Source organism: Trematomus bernacchii, unplaced genomic scaffold, assembly GCF_902827165.1.
Source record: "Trematomus bernacchii unplaced genomic scaffold, fTreBer1.1, whole genome shotgun sequence".
In the NCBI taxonomy this organism is placed as follows: domain Eukaryota; kingdom Metazoa; phylum Chordata; class Actinopteri; order Perciformes; family Nototheniidae; genus Trematomus; species Trematomus bernacchii.
Genome location: NW_022987313.1, coordinates 3981026 through 3998205, shown reverse-complemented (window position 1 = coordinate 3998205; position 17180 = coordinate 3981026). Strand labels below are relative to the sequence as shown.

Sequence of the window (17180 nt, the reverse complement as noted above, 5' to 3'; positions counted from 1 at the left end):
ACCTACCCTACCTTTAAGTCGGTATTGTATATCTATCTATTGCCACACCCGAGACTGTTACCATGTTTCCTAATACTTTTTGAGAGGCGTTATCTTGGTTAAGGCATTGCAGTAATAATGAGTAATATGTTTTAATTGTGGTCTGTTTTTGGAAATCAGCCTGAGTGTTTTGCTTTGTGTTTTGTGTCTTGCAGAGAGCAGCATTTGCTCATTTCCCTGAGTTGCAGGACTTTGCTCTGTCCAACGTGGCAGCAGTAGACACTCGTGAATCCTTGACCAAACACTTTGGGCATCTCAGGTAAAGCAGAACACCATGAATCCATCAGTAAAAAAACCAGATGTGGCGTTAAACCTAAAAGGCGTTAGCATGTGTTTTTTTTATTGGATCTAAACAGACTACTTGATGTGTAAACATACTGCATATAAAACCTTGTGTTGGTTCACCCTTTCTGCTTTTCACCATTCTGCTTCATATACAAGTACTTAAAGGGCCCATGTCATGGCCATTTCCACTGATCATAATTCCATTGTTGAGGTCTACTAGAATAGATTTATATTGTGCATTTTTCCAAACTCACATTGGTTTCTCATACAGCATCTCTGTAAACTACGTGTATTCACTGAATTTCACTCTCTGCCTTTAACGGCTCGTTGTAGCTCCAATAGCTCCAGCCCCCACCCTCCCTGTGAGCACAGTGTGCTCTGATTGGTCGGGACGTTGTGAATCGCGCTGAGCTCCGTGGAGGTGTTGTTTCCTTGTTAGCGATACACAGCCAAACTCATCCTGAGCACACACAAACTCACATCCGAAGTAAAAACAATAAGTGTGGCTTGATATTGAGTAAGAAAAAGGTTGATAAACGCTGTGAGAATGGGTCTGCAGAGAGAATTTCGCCGCGATCCCAACTGTCTGTTATCAGCCTGCAGCCAGGGAGGAGAAATCAGCTGAGCTGCCTGCTCCCTGCACACAGATGTGTGTGTGTGAGGAAGTCCGTGGATTGGTCAATTTGGACCAGCGGGGGCTTAACGTAACGGCTCCGCGGACGTAACGTAACGGCTCCACGGATTGGTCCATTTCGTTCCGGGTACGGCTTGCCATCATGCCGTACCCGGAACAAAATGGAAGAATCAAATGGACAATGACGTATCTCCAACGAGGCGTTTTGGGGAGGTATTTTCTGTGTTAGAGTTTTACTCGCTACAGGGTGTACTTTGAGGGTTTGTGACTCTGCACACCGTTTACATGCATAAAAACCTTCATAACACACAAGGGGACGGGTAATAACCGGAAAAGCATGACATGGGCCCTTTAATGTACGAGTGTACTTTATTTATTTAAAAGTGTCATCATAAAGCACTGTCAGTGGCCAAGAGTTCCATGCTTTGAAACGCCCCAGCAGATGATCTGACCTTTTATTTGAGGTTCTTTGGAGCTCCAGAAATTACAAACCCCAGTCAGAGTAGAAGCCCCCACGCAGACGTCCTATCTGGGCACTACGTTGCAGTACAGCATCAGCACCGTTGCTGCCTGACTTCCCTGCTAAATGGCAGCTAGTGAGCCCTTGAACAGGCAGCTGGTACCAGCCAGAGAGAGAGGCACGCCTCATTAATTTAATCGATTTGCAGTGGCTTGAGAATAAACTGTCTGAACAGCTGTGTTTGTCAGATCATATTAGCTTGCCAAAGAGCTAAACAGCACCCTCGCTTTGAACTAGCCTGTGTGTGGGATATTTAACCTGTGCACATGCGTGAAGGGGAGTAATAAGACATTGATTTAATTCTAACTTATAATTACTTCAGGGTTTCTAATCGTTCTTGTCATTTTGATGTTATAATGAACATTGACCAAAGCTTTTAGAAGGTCTTTAAACCACCAATGTTTTAGCTCTACTACAAACTTAAATGAGTAGCTGAATACTTGTTTGTTTAGTATGTTTGGTCTTTATTTTTCATTTCTCTGACCGTGTAGGAACAACATACATTGCCTCTTCGCATTTGATGTTTGCATATCCATCACCTCTTTTTAACTTCTTTAGTGGATTATAAATTCTTAAACCCCAAACTTAGTTTCTTTGAGTCAGGCAGAGGGTTATGAGCCGCGCTGAGCTGAATCAGGTAAAGATTTGAGCTATACCATTTCATGCATTTCAAGAGGCTCTGCTCCTTCTCCCAGAATTAGGGTTTTGAATATAGCAGGAACTGCATTGTTCCCTGCTCCACAACTGTCACCAAAGCAGCTCCTGGGTAACTCCAAATATGCCGATCAGATTTAACGAGGCACTTTTCATCCAAACAACTCATGCTAATGCCAGTTTATTCCAGCTGCTCTACCCACGGGCTAAGCTCCCAGTCACCCGCCGCTCTGAATTTATCCGCTAAGTCCCCCAAACACCCAAACGCAGCATTATTGCTTAGTCTGCCCACACATATACACACCCATTCTCTATCACTCACACACACACACACACACTTTCAGTTACATAAAACATGTTAGTATGTGTGTCATTTCAGGCCAAAAGTGAATTGACTATATGATCAAAGAGTATGCAGCACTTTGTGAAATGCTGGCAAAATTGAAGAGAGTCATCAAAAGCAAAAAGAAAGGATGTAATTGGGTCTATGGATTAGCTCTTCAGCGTGGTACTGTCATTGGAAAGGCCGTTTGGATTTGATCGATTACGCTTCTCATTTAATCCTGGTTCCTTTTCTGACGGCATTATGTGAATAGGTAAAGAAAAGAAAACATTGCAAAAGCATAAACGTCCACAATATTTAGCAGATTTAAGCTGCCGGGAAAACACATTTTTGTCATACGTTTTTTTTGGCTTTGTCAATTCAAAAGAAGGGTTGTCAGGATGGGTTCTTTTTTTCATGTTGTGTGTAGCTAGCTGAATAAAACTGCCCCTATTGGACTAAGAATTGCATTTAATTGACAAACATACACTTCAGCTAAACAAAATGGCTTTTAAATAGCTGATCCAAAGTCTGAACAAAAAGCCTTTAGGTTGTTTAGTAAACTTACTGTAGACCAGTTTCTGTCATGTCCCCATCCTTACCTTACCCTGCCCCTAGCTCAGCTGTCAGTCATGACCTGGTCCAGTCATTTCCATTACTCAGAGTGAGCTCTTGTGCTGCTGTTATTTTGTTGCTAAGGGAAGTAATGTCCACATGACCTATGCCAGGTCATCCACTGAGCCATCAAACTGCTGCATTGGCAGAATTGCCGCCCAACTGCCCCAGCGCGGCATCACAAGTAGCAGAATTGATGCACATTCACGGATTCAGCCGGTCAGGGCCACGTGTGGCTGTCCAGGGCTGTCACAATGTGTCCAGGCCCTGTCCTTCGTTGTGTACCAGACCCTGCCTGTGTCACAGTGTGTCAGCCTGATTAAAACAGGTCTGTATGCAGAGAGCCATGCCTCAGCTTTCTGAGAAGGAGATGGGCTTTGATTTTCATAATCCTGTCGCATCAGTGCTCCCCGGCCCCTTAACACACATGCTGACAGAGCAAGAGTGAGTGTCAAAGCAAACACAGGAATTGCTTTGTGCCGCAGTGCTAACAAGCACAAAGAATTTGATAAGCCGGTGTATCTTCACACATAAAGTGGTGTTGCTGTAGCCATTTGAAATGTCTTTCTGAGAAGGGGATGTAGTTTTCTAAGAGAGAGGCTGAACATGCAGTTTTTTCTTTTTGGAAATATGATGCAATGATACCATAACCAAATGTTGTTTTAGACATCAGATGATCTCTTTCTCATGATTAATCTTCACAATTGTCTTTGGAAACCAATTAATTGCATCTGCTTGTTGTCAGCCCTTATAAATTGTTTTTTAGCTGACTAACCTCTTGTTTATCTTCTCCGTAGTCCCAATACGCTCCACCGGGTGGCCTCGTATTTGTGTCTGCTGCCAGAGCTGCCTGAAGGACAAGACACCACCTATGAGAAGGAGGTTCTCCTTGAGCTTCTGGTAAGTGCAGTCATGACTTTAGTTTAGTGTCTGTTATACAATGCAAGTCTTAGGCTTCATAGTGGAAGGGTTTCCCTTGACTGTGACCGTCCAGATTGATGCCTTTAACTCTAAAATAGACAAACAATTCTTTGGACAAGCATGCACCTTCAACCCCTAAAGAGACAGAGGTTGACCCATCATTGTCTCACAAAATCCTGTTTGCATTGGGATTTTATAGATTGTAGAGATAAAAACAAATGTGACCTGGATGGAAATGCAGAAAGGTACCAGTGACATATAGCGTGTACATTTTGGAAACCTTATGGCAAACCAGACTTGCAAAATGATTATCCACAATAATTTTGAGTAGAAAATATGATACTTTTCTGTACGTCAAATATACTTTTTCTTTTATCTTAGACAATATTTAATTCTGCAGACATTTATTTATTATATGGAAATGCTGTAATTGTATAAGGGAATGAAGCAATACTTCAGGCACTGTGTGCTTGTCAACTGGCCTTATAAAGACTACATAATTGGTATTGGTGCACCTCTACTAAGATGCTGGTGAACAGTTATTTTTCAGAACAATAACCGGCCGGTCAGCGCTGCGGCATAATAGGTTTTGTGTTTCTCATATTAAAGTCATTCAGCCCTTGACCTTGGAATACGTACAGTATCCCCTCTTCACTGCCCGTCCCTCTTGAATTTGCCTTCTAATCCAATTACTCCCTTATTTGGGCATTTGTGTGTCGTAGGGTAAATTAGAGGAAGTGCTGATAACATAGACATTTTTTTTTTCTTACTTTTTTTTATATTTAAAAAAAACTATAGCTAGTTTGATTGTCCTCTCTGGTTCCACTTCCCCTTGTTTCCCAGTTTGAATCTTTTTTAAATCCCCCCGGGAAACTACTGAAGTGTCCCAGCAGACACTCACACATGCGCTGTAGACCTCTTCATCTAAGTGGGTGTTTCAAGGCTGTCCTGCAGTTATTCATAATTACCCACTCAGACCCTCCCCAGGTCCTTTTCAGAGAAGCAATGGAGAAAAGCTATTTCATAATTATCTGATTAGATTGTTGCAGGAGACAATGTCAGGGGACTCATTTGTGTGCGCCTGAGGTTGCCCCCAACAACCAACATCTCTGAACGAGTGGGTTTAAGCAGAAGGGCCCACAGGGCTAGAACTCTGCCACAAGGTAGCAAAACAATTGTGCTTGCTCCAGGGGAAATAGCCATACATATGCTTAGGGAGAAGGGCACATGTTTTTTTGAGAAACACTCTGTTACACCCCAGCCTGTGTTAAGGCTTTCATTTCCTCTGGAGGAACCGATGAGCCGATATGTATACTGATGTCAATAGTCCTCCCCTTGGCATATTAGATATTATGTATGTGTGCAGAAGTGAATGCATTAAAATAGAGATTCCGCACACAAGACATGTTATAAAGAGGTTTCAGGTAAACTAGAAATTTGCCGTGGGTATGATGTAACATATTTTGAAGTGACCTGGTTTTGTGGTTTTGTTTTTTTCTTTATTCCCTGGTATGTGTTCTAGTAAGGGAGAAGATAAACATCAGGGACAATGAAAAATGTGTAATTCATCTAATTTCTCTCTGTCTCTCTTGCTGTCTGCCACACACAGGTGTCCCGTCATGAGCGCAGAATCTCTCAGATCGAGCAACTTAACCAGATGCCCCTTTATCCAACAGAAAAAATAATCTGGGATGAGAACATTGTCCCGACAGAGTACTACTCAGGCGAAGGTGTGTGTTGTGTCTGTGAAATGTGATTTGGTTTGCATTACTGTGCCTGTTTTAGTCTAGGAACACTAGAGCACACATTCAAAAATAAGTGTTTGCACCCACACCTTGTTATCTCTTATCCCGAGGGCACTTATCTGGCACTTATCTGGCACTGAACTGGCATCTCTCTCTGGGAATCCTCTTTAGTTGTCAAGGTCACCTTTAACAACTCTCGGAGCACAAGCAAAAGCCCTTAAGCATATTACTTTGACTGTAACATATAGACATTTAGCCTCTGTAGAAGCAACAATTCAAACTGTTGACATTACAGATGTTGCTTCATAAAATGTTGGCCATTTTGTAATTGAATACAAACACAAATGATGAACTGATTATTGTAAGTGTGTGTTATTACTCAACAAATGTGAATAATGTTAACTCAGTCTCTTTCTATTTCTCTCTTTGTCTTTTCAGGCTGTCTAGCGCTACCTAAGCTGAATCTCCAGTTCCTGACCCTCCATGACTACCTGTTGAGAAACTTTAACCTGTTTCGTCTAGAGTCCACCTATGAGATCAGACAGGACATAGAGGATGTGGTTTGGCGTATGAAACCATGGTGAGGGCTTTCTACAGAAACATATCTTTCTTGTATGCTCATATTGTCAATATGTAGGGTAAAACGCTAGGAATAAAATACTATAGAGGAAGTGGTTAAAAGGGTCATGTGCAATAAAATGAGTTTGAATAAGTGTAAATCTTATCATCATACAAGTTATATGTTTAAAATAGGATTCTCGCACACTGATAAGCTTCTTTGGTTTCTCTTTCTAAGGAGAACACATCTCTCCAGCACACTTTATAACATCTTTTTAACATCAATGAATAAAGGTCCTTATCCTGTGTCCCCCTTTCATTTGACTAAGTGGCATTGCGGATTGATAATGTTTTATTAAAAGACTGTGGTATTTTGTAAACCACATTTGGAAACTGCATGCTTAACATAATACGTGCTCCCATTATGTCAACTTGTTTGTTGTTCCTGCAAAAGTAAATAAGTAAGCAGTAGTGCCATGTGCTGCCCTAAATCCAACTGATTTCAATCTTGACAACAGCCCACAGCGCTTGTCTAACTTCTTGTCGTGTCTGTCCCTTTACGCAGGCAGTCGGAGTACGGCGGTGTGGTGTTTGGGGGCTGGGCCAGGATGGCTCAGACCATCACCTCCTTCTCCATAGTGGAGGTTGCCAAGCCAAACATTGGAGAGAGCTGGCCGGCCCGTGTGCGAGGGGACGTCACTGTAAATCTGAATGTACAAGATCACATCAAGCATGAGTGGGAAGGTAAAATGTTTTGCCAATACTTTTACTGTATTTGAATCCGTTTTTTGTGAAGGTCTGTCCACCATTTATATTGCTATTCCAGCTATCCTGCATTCTCAATCTATTTATAGTTACTCTAATGGGAAGGGAGAATTAACAACAACGTATTGATTACAAAACACATCCTCACACACTTCATGCCTATTAAATCTGATTACCCTCCATTTCATTTAGACCTGCTACACATTGTCTTCCCTCTATATTCCCTTATTGTGTCTTCTAGCAGTCCTATTAAACAGTTTATAACCATCATAAAGTCTTCCCTCATCCCACTGGGCCTTGACTCATGACCCTTACCTGCCTCATGTCTCTGAAGACATGCTATTTCTGGGTAGCCTCTTCAACTGAGCCGCTTTGTTTTATTTTCCGATCATTTTCCTCTCCGTTTCTCAATGTGGCTGATAAGGGCACTGTAGATAATGTTTACAGTAGCTTGTCAGCCTTGAAAGACATTGATTCACTGGGATGCACATAGATGCCCAAGGAAGCCGTCGGCAAGCTGACTGCCATAGCGCTCCGGAGAAAGATATAGGATATATTCATACACTAATGTATGCCAATGGGGTATTGCACTGATTAATGTAGAAAGGAAATGGGCTCTTTCAATGGGCAAATGCTGTAGAAGTAATGAAGTGATAACTGGCTAAAAAAAAGTAAGCGTATTAGTAAGTATCCCAAATTGATGTCTTAATTTCCTTTATACCCACTTTTATGGTTTCACTTTCTTTTGTGTAATTTCAGTGAAGGAATGGTGTATTTCCTTATAACCAATAGCTCTTACCCCATTGTCTAATTAGAGCATCATGTTTTAAAGAACAGGCTAATCCCCACTCTCCCCGACACTACTTCTCTTTCTCCCCGTGTCCCCTCTTTGTCTAAAACCCTTCTTTTCCTTTGTTCTTTCTCTCTAACCCCTCTGTTCATCCCTTTTCCCCACAGGGCTGCGGAAGCATGACGTCTGCTTTCTGATCACGGTGCGCCCCAACCTGCCCTACGGCACGCGCTTCGACCGGCGCCAGCCCTTTGTGGAGCAGACGGGCCTGGTGTACGTGAGAGGCTGCGAGGTGCAGGGCATGCTGGATGACAAGGGGCGCGTCATTGAAGAAGGTATGATCCTGTGTGCTCCTGCTCACACACACACACACACACACACACACACGCACACACGCACACACGCACACACACACACACACACCAACCAACCAGTGACACATGACATCCACCCACCCGTCAGACCTTCTGTCTCCCCAACGACAAATCCTGAGAGAGGGTCAGACTGGTTGTCATGGTGACAGTCACATTGAGACCTGACCTGTTCACATTAACATTCCATTAACCTGAGGTCGACGGCAACACCTGAGAGATTTGGACCCTGTCCTCTGCTTCCTTTATTGGATTTAAGGGAAGTGTTGCATTGGCTATACCGGGATACACTCTATGCTGAAAGAGAACACTGATTGTGCTCTTCCTACAAAGTTTAGCCAGTTCTATTTCTAAGCTGTCGTATTTTGCTAATAGAAACATTCTGTTTTTGTCCACGCGTAAGGAATCCCTACATATCAAATTTAAACTCCTGGTCTTTCCTGGAAATTAAAAGATGTTTATACAGCAACACAATCTCCTCTGTTTCACTGTCATGTTTTTAACCACAGCCCAAAGCATTTCCTCGGAGTCGTAGGTTCACCTAAGTTAGTTCGCAGCCCTGCTATTCTAAGCCTTTGCGTTTGTCCCTGTCAGAACATGTGTCCGTGCACTGAAGCTCTCTTTCCCCTATCCTCTCATCTGTTTGGATTAAATATGCAGAGGGCAGGGCTTTCTAACTAGACATGCAGCCTGCAGGGAACATGCCCTGAGATTGTTGGCTTGGTGAAACTTTCAGATCCCCAACGGGGCTAAGTGGTACCCAAGGTAACTGGGTGGATGGGTTGGACATAAATCATTGGGCACGTGAAGGTGAGATGCAAGCTGAGAAGTGCAAAACAATAGGGCTTAAATACAGAATATTTGTGGGAAATATCAAAACAGTTAAATCTAAATGTGTATTGATTTAATCCAACCTTTTAATAACTGACAGCTTAACACAATACAATGGCACGTACTTGTTTTAACACACCTTGGCCCAGCTGTCCACATTGTTATTCCATGCCATTGAGGGTGTAGCTTCCACCCGTAAGCTTTCATTCTCCTTTTAGTTAGGGGGATTTGATCATCCACCATAGCTGTACACGTGTGCACACAGACAGACATACACATAGATGGTCGCACACACACATCAGATGCCGAAGGGATTGAGTTTCACTTTCCTGCTCTGTGCCCTGCAGCGCCATACAAGAATCTATTTAGACATCTGTGAAAGCTGCACTTGCTGCAGCACACAGGCTCCCTATGGGGGAAGCCTTAAGCCCGTGGCCTGTCAGTCAAGCATCTATATAATTCCTGTTCATGGGGACTCGCAGAACTGTAGCAAGGCAAGCCAGGGTGAACTCTCCTCTAAGTGTTTTGTTTAGAATGTAAGAATGGATATTGTTAAGAGAATGGTGTTAGGATTATCTCATTTATATTCAGTTTTCATGTTGACGTTTAACACTTGTCTGTTGGTTTCCATTATACTGTTAATGTAACACCGTTCGAAAAAAATACAAGTATTGTTTATCACTTAAGGTTGTCATTACTACATTGCTGTAACACTTATTCCCCCCCAAATCCTCTGCTTTAGGACCCGACCCGAAGCCTAAGCTGCGAGGAGACGCCAGAACCTTCCGTGTGTGGCTGGACCCAAACCAGTATCAACAGGATATGACCAGCAGCATTCAGAGTGGCACAGAAGACCCTTACGAGTCTTTCAACGTCATCATGAGACGCAAACCCAAGGAGAACAATTTCAAGGTTCAGACTATACGCTAAAGCACACACTATGTTGTATTGAGTAGTTAATCTACAGACCTTGAGCTCTGGTCCTGCCAACACCACCCTAGAGTGATGTATCGCACATATTACACTCTCTTGGGTGTTGTAGCTGTAAGGTTGGGGCCAGGGCAGCCCTGAGATTACCACCCACTCAAGGCCCCCCCTCCCTCCCTGGTCCCAATGAGAGACACTTCTCACTGGTTATTCATGTGTTGTGTACCCCAACCTCGCCCTAACCTTTAAGAATTCTCCTGTGGCAGCAAGCCAGCATTGTATACCAATAAACCATTGTTTATTGTCAGTATAACATACAGGTGCCAACAGCAGAGAGGTTAAGAGAGGTTAATATATGTAGATGTTATTGCAGATATTAAAAAGCAGGTCATACTAAAGTTATCCATGTAAGTGTGTGAAACTTTTGTTAGATATACCATCTGTCTTTTGCTTCATTTTGTTCTACTTATTTTAGTTTTGGATGTTAATCATTGCAAAAAACTCTTGCTGTTTATCACATCTTTGTATTTGAGAGCCTCTTATTACTGCTTTGTCAAAACTGCTATTTCTAATTCGGCACACGCATTACCGTCTTTCACAGACGGAAAAATGACAGCTTATTTTGAAGTGTTTTTTTTTTAATGAATTTCGAACGAACAGGAACTAATGGGTATTCAGGAAACATTCTTCTCCATCTTTGATGTGTGACATAGATAGAAGTAAACGCGTTCCCCTACCCGGTGTTTGATGTTCAGGGTATTAGACAGTTTGCAGTTCATTAAAATATAATTGACAGACATACAAATTACCTGCTGTCCCATCAGCCCACCACAAAGCTATTCTTATCCAGCTAAAACAGCTCTTGTGTCTCTTGGTTTTAGGCAGTGCTGGAGACCATCAGAAACCTGATGAACACCGAGTGTGTGGTCCCAGACTGGCTTCACGACATCATCCTTGGCTATGGCGACCCAGGCAGCGCCCACTACTCCAAAATGCCTAATCAGATCTCCACGTTGGATTTCAATGACACCTTTCTGTCCCTGGACCATTTACGATCGTGTTTCCCTGATTACACCATCAAGGTCACCGAGGACGACCCCGAGCTGCAAGTCTTCCCGTTCAGGTGAAAGTCAAACATCCAATAATCACATCATAAATATAAGTGTTATTGCTGTTGAATGACCTTCTTCAAAATAAATGTATAGGCTAATTACTATGTTTAGATATGGTTAATAATATATATTACATTATAGCATATTATATTGTACTCACCTTCTTCCTTTTGCTTAACCAGAATCAAGTTCCCAATCTCCAAAAAAGCTGAAAAAGGGAAGAAAAGAAAGACTGATGAACCAGAGGAAGACCAAAGTGAAGACAAGACCTTGATCGTTGAGCCCTTTGTCACCCCCAACCGCGGGCCATATCCCTACAACCAGCCCAAAAGGTGAGAGGTCACTGCGCAGATTCAGGCTTCTCGTTCACAATAAAACGATAAAGGGGGTCAAAGGTTGTTCATTGTTTGGATAAACCTTGATTTCTCTCTGATGTGATGAACAAACATTTAGTCCTTAACCTTTTTTACCTAAAATATACTATACTATTTTGAGTATAAAAAAATGGGGACTTATTATGTACTAGACAACACTCATTTGACTTATTTGTCTCCCTGGTGTTTTGCAATTAAAGCTGCACAGCAAATATGTGTTTGCTAACTATAACACCAAATAATTGCAAATTAAAGATTCATCTTGTAGTGTTTGAGCCTTTCCGAATTACACTTTGATATTTCAATCTTGATATAAACAACACGTCCATGGGGAAGACCTGATTTAACAATCTTTTAAAGATGCAATAAAAATAATATTTGGAGCATCTCTTTAAAAATAGTGAAAGAATGCTGTCAAGGATATTCAGTATTTCCAACTAATTACAAGATGTATTAATATAAGCAATGTTCATGTTTTACAGGAACACAATTCAGTTCACTCCTACTCAGATTGAAGCCATTCGGGCCGGGATGCAGCCAGGCCTCACCATGGTAAGCACTTTGAGTATTTTATGTTTCAATGTTTATGTTTCTTACACTGCATTCAAGACCGAGTGTACACACATAAACAATAATCATGAATATCTGGTTTTCATGATACACTTGTGTAGGCACCCTCTCTATTTATGTTTGGAAGATGATTTGATAGCCGTACAGATATGATTAAACTTTAGTGTTTTGTCTCCAACTGTATTCTTTAGGTAACAGAATAAAATGAGAGTTTATAGTTGTGGACTAAATTAGAATAAGAAGCCATGTGTTTAACCCATCCTATATCCAGGGGTGGGATGCTGCAGATTCCACCTCACTGGTATAAATATGTGTAACTATTCATCTTTGTGATATGCACCAAAGCAAATTCCTTCACCACTAAATATGCTGTTGTAAGGTATCTCTATTTCCATCACTCTTGTAACGTGATGACACATTCCCCTAAAACCGTCTCTGTAATTTTGGCACTGCTGATAACATAGTCAGCCGCACATAATATGACACAAATGACAGCTATGGAGTCTATACACACACCCACAGCTCTGTCTATTCCAGTTAGCTGAAGAAACACACACTGTTCTGACGAAAGTGATTTTGGTGTGCTTGATTGATGTGGTAGTTGGAAGCTGGCAGCAGGGTCTTGAGTTATTTATTATACAGCCAGCAGAGGAAAGTAGGCTATCATCAGAGTCGTAAAACAACTCTACATGCATGCCTTGCTCCGCTCCTCTCCTCACCCCCTCTAACCTTCCATCTTGGCATATGTCATTAGCAGCCATAACAAACACACACCACCTCCCGGTCTGCCTGGCTTGGCTTTCAAGTAGAGCTCATTATCATCCGATTTATGCCGGAATATCTAATTGTACCCACTTTTTTTGTTGAAATTACTCACCTGAGATGCCCACGCGAAGACCAACCCCGTTTCATGAATATGTATTTATTAAATTAGATGCTATTCGCCCACCAGTTAAGTAAATGTGTTGCTCAGTTTCATTATCATGGTGACCTGTATAAATAGATGATGTGCTACTAGCATTCAGACAACAAGTACAGAAGGGGGCTTGAGAAAAACTCTTGCCTCCTGTATCTTTTTTCCCATTTTCAGTATCTCTGTATTTTTTCCCATCTGCAGTCACTGTGTTTTAGCATGCCAGGCAGCACCACAGCCTTGTTGCATTGTGTGTCTGAGCACGGCTAGCGATGGAGCACCAGCCTAGCCCGTTCTGACATGCACATGGCCTCGCTGTCACAACCACTAGGGTGTCTCCAGGGAAAGCGCCTATGCAATGTGACCTTACTTTTGGTTTTTGCTCATATTATCTTCTGCTTCTTTCTGTCAAAAAAATGTATTTCTTTTTTCACACCTCCTTCTTCATTGGTTCTGTGTCTCTAGGTTGTTGGACCACCAGGTACCGGAAAGACAGATGTTGCCGTTCAGATCATCTCCAACCTCTATCACAACTTTCCTGAGCAGAGGACCCTGATAGTCACACACTCTAACCAGGTTAACTCGCCACACACTACGTCTACACCCCAAAGAAAAAACATCACATCTAAAAATTTCCCTAACACCCTGTTTAAAAAGCTGTGCAGCCGTCTGGAGAATATAGAGCTTGTACTCAGAGCTGCCCATTAATCAGCCAAAAGTCATATTCAAACCATAGAGGAACAATTAAAATCTAATCTCCCTTGCGACCCGGAGTCTCCTCAGTATTTAATCATAAACTAATCTGCTGTTGTTTTACAGCAGTGGAAGCTTGCCAAAAAAACCATGGCCACAAAAAGCAATAGCTGGATGTAATGATGAAAACCTAATGCAATAGTTACACTTTTGATTTATATTATTGATACAGGAATAGACATCTTCATCATAGCATGAGAAATACCTCAAATATATTACAAACAGCACTGTATGAAGAATTGGACCAAATACATAGATTAATAAAGACACCGAAAATCCATAAGGGTTGTTATGAACCATGTCTATGAAAAAAGCACACACACAAACAAATATATTTTCTATGTCTGAACATGTTTTTTTTGTTTCCATGGTTCATTCTTCATCAGGCTTTGAACCAGCTGTTCGAAAAGATCATGGCTCTAGACATCGACGAGCGCCATCTCCTGCGTCTTGGCCACGGAGAAGAGGAGCTGGAAACTGAGAAGGACTTCAGCAGGTGAGGACAGCCAGGGGCAGGTGGCGAGAGAACACACACACACACACACACACACACACACACACACCGATAGATGCACCTAAACAAACAGACATGCACATGTGGAAATTAAGACAAATTGAATGTATACCTGAACTATCTTACAGACTTATATTATAGTGCATAACAATTACCTTTACAGTTTGATCAAAGCAGACACACAAATGCATCCCAGCTGCTCACATACATAATTAGTCTGAGCAAACAAAATGACAGCGCTACTCGATACTCTCATATGCGAGCCATGGACCTGGTTTATCTTCATTAGACATTGAAGGCCATTCCACCAGTGTAAGTGATCTCTCCCTGCAGCCCTGCACTCAGAGGCGGTTCCACTTGCTCTGCTCGGGACCACGTAAACTCACCTCATGCCCAATGCTAGTAGGAGGAATCTTTTGAATGTAAAAACAAAAGAAAAGTGTTTGCTATACATTCAACAGGGAAATAGCTAATATGTATTGTGGGGGAAAGTTCTGAAGCAATTGGAAATAGGAGCTTTGATGGCAAACACTGATGGTTTATTTGGAGTTACAGCCGGAGAATTTACAAGACAGGTGGTGTGTCACGAGTTGAAACAGCGGTTGCCAAACCAATTCTGAAGAACTCTTCTGCAGCTCGAGGTTTTAACTAGTTCGGAGTGTAATAATCAACATTCTTCATCAGTGAGACTAAAGCAATATGGACCCTGAATCTAACTAGAGCTCTCGTCCATTGAAAAGAATATGCACCAGGGAACCTACGTCCCTGAACAATAAACTACCTCATGGCGGCTTGTGCTCTGTCATAGACTGGCAACAACAATGCGCCCAAGCTGCCCCTCCTTAAGAGAGATAGCAGCAATACCCAAGGCCGTAGAACTATGCCATGGGAAAGGAGACAGTGAGAGGAGAACATTATGAACTGTGTCAAAGGTTGAATACCTAAGCAAATTATTCCCCAACAGTTCCTCTCTTTTTATCAATTTTGATAACCTAAAAACCTATTTTAATAATAATTTGTTCAATACCCTAATAAATAAGGTTGTTCAGAAAGGGTGTAGGCATTCTACACAATGTTGCCATGGGAAAGGAGACAGTGAGAGGAGAAAATGATGAACTGTGTCAAGCAAATTATTCCCCAACATGTATTTTAATTTCCCATGCTCCATTAGGCCCTTTTTAATGAATCAATAATTAACACTAAGACAAAAAAAATAAAGAATAAATGCACAAAGAAATACATAATTAGGCAAGGCAAGGCAAGTTTATTTATATAGCACCTTTCAACACAAGGCAATTCAAAGTGCTTTACAAAAATGGAAGACATTATGAAAATGGCATTTAAAATCAGTCATTAAAAAGAAAAGATAATAAAATAAACATTAAAAGAAAAAAGACATGGATAAAAGTTACAGTGCAGTTTAAGATGTGAATAGTTCAATTAAAAGCAGCGGCAAAAAGAAAAGTCTTCAGCCTGGATTTAAAAGTAGTAAGAGTTGCAGCGGACCTGCAGGTTTCTGGGAGTTTGTTCCAGATATTTGGAGCATAATAACTGAATGCTGCTTCTCCATGTTTAGTTCTGACTCTGGGGACAGAAAGCTGACCATTCCCTGATGACCTGAGAGATCTGGATGGTTCATAATTTAGCAGTAGGTCAGACATGTATTTTGGGCCTAAACCATTCAAAGCTTTATAAACCAGCAGCAGTATTTTGAAATCTATTCTTTGACACACAGGAAGCCAGTGTAAGGACTTCAGAACAGGAGTGATGTGATCCACTTTCTTAGTGTTAGTGAGGACTCGAGCAGCGGCGTTCTGAATCAGCTGAAGCTTTCTAATAGATTTTTTTAGTGAGACCTGTAAAGACACCATTGCAGTAGTCGAGTCTACTGAAGATAAAAGCATGGACAAGTTTTTCCAAATCCTGCTGTGACATTAGTCTTTTAATCCTAGATATGTTCTTTAGGTGATAGTAGGCAGATTTAGTAACTGTTTTAATGTGACTGTTGAAACTCAGGTCAGAGTCCATGACTACACCTAGATTTCTGGCTTTATCTGTTGTTTTGAACATTGCAGACTGAAGCTCAGCGCTAACTTTTATACGTTCTGCCTTGGCTCCAAAAACCATTACCTCAGTTTTATCTTTGTTTAATTGGAGAAAGTTCTGACACATCCAGTCATTGATTTGTTCAATGCACTTACTCAGTGTTTGAATTGGAGCATAATCTCCTGGTGAAATTGTTACGTAAATTTGTGTGTCATCCGCATAGCTATGGTAACTTATTTTGTTGTTTTTCATTATCTGAGCCAGTGGTAGCATGTAGATGTTAAAGAGAAGAGGCCCCAAGATGGAGCCTTGAGGAACCCCACATGTCATATTTGTCAACTCAGATGTGTATTTACCTATAGAAACAAAGTTGTTTCTGTCCTTTAAGTAGGACTCAAACCAATTTAGAACTGTTGCCGAAAGTCCCACCCAGTTTTCTAGTCGGTCTAGTAATATGTTGTGGTCAACAGTATCAAACGCAGCACTGAGATCTAATAATACTAACACTGAAGTTCTGCCACTGTCTGTGTTTAAGTGGATGTCATTGAAGACCTTTACAAGAGCAGTCTCAGTGCTGTGGTTTGGACGAAATCCTGACTGGAACACATCCAAACAGTTATTTAAATGCAAGAAGTTACTCAACTGTTGAAATACAACTTTTTCAATGATTTTACCTAGAAATGGCAGGTTTGATATTGGCCTGTAATTGTTCATTACTGAAGCATCTAGATTATTATTTTTTAAGAGCGGTTTAATGACTGCAGTTTTCAGGGCCTCTGGAAAAATACCTGAGTGAAGAGATGTGTTTACTATATGAAGTAGATCTGAGGCCATGCAAGGAAAAACATCTTTGAAAAATCCTGTTGGAATAATATCAAGGCAGCAGGAGGAGGATTTCAGAAGTTGAATAATGTCCTCTAA

The 17180-nt window shown here is 41.5% G+C and overlaps 1 protein-coding gene across 3 annotated transcripts in view; it reads left to right on the top strand.

Annotated features, from left to right (window-relative positions):
* The window catches only part of aqr (aquarius intron-binding spliceosomal factor), a 50217-nt gene that overhangs the window by 8847 nt on the left and 24190 nt on the right, over positions 1-17180 (top strand). For all 3 annotated transcript variants that reach the window (XM_034125516.1, XM_034125515.1, XM_034125514.1), the window contains 12 exons: positions 195-298; positions 3867-3969; positions 5600-5720; positions 6174-6315; positions 6859-7037; positions 8016-8183; positions 9793-9962; positions 10859-11100; positions 11272-11421; positions 11946-12015; positions 13412-13522; positions 14086-14195. In XM_034125516.1, the coding sequence (XP_033981407.1) occupies positions 195-298; positions 3867-3969; positions 5600-5720; positions 6174-6315; positions 6859-7037; positions 8016-8183; positions 9793-9962; positions 10859-11100; positions 11272-11421; positions 11946-12015; positions 13412-13522; positions 14086-14195 (1670 nt within the window). The remainder of the gene's footprint in view (positions 1-194; positions 299-3866; positions 3970-5599; positions 5721-6173; positions 6316-6858; positions 7038-8015; positions 8184-9792; positions 9963-10858; positions 11101-11271; positions 11422-11945; positions 12016-13411; positions 13523-14085; positions 14196-17180) is intronic.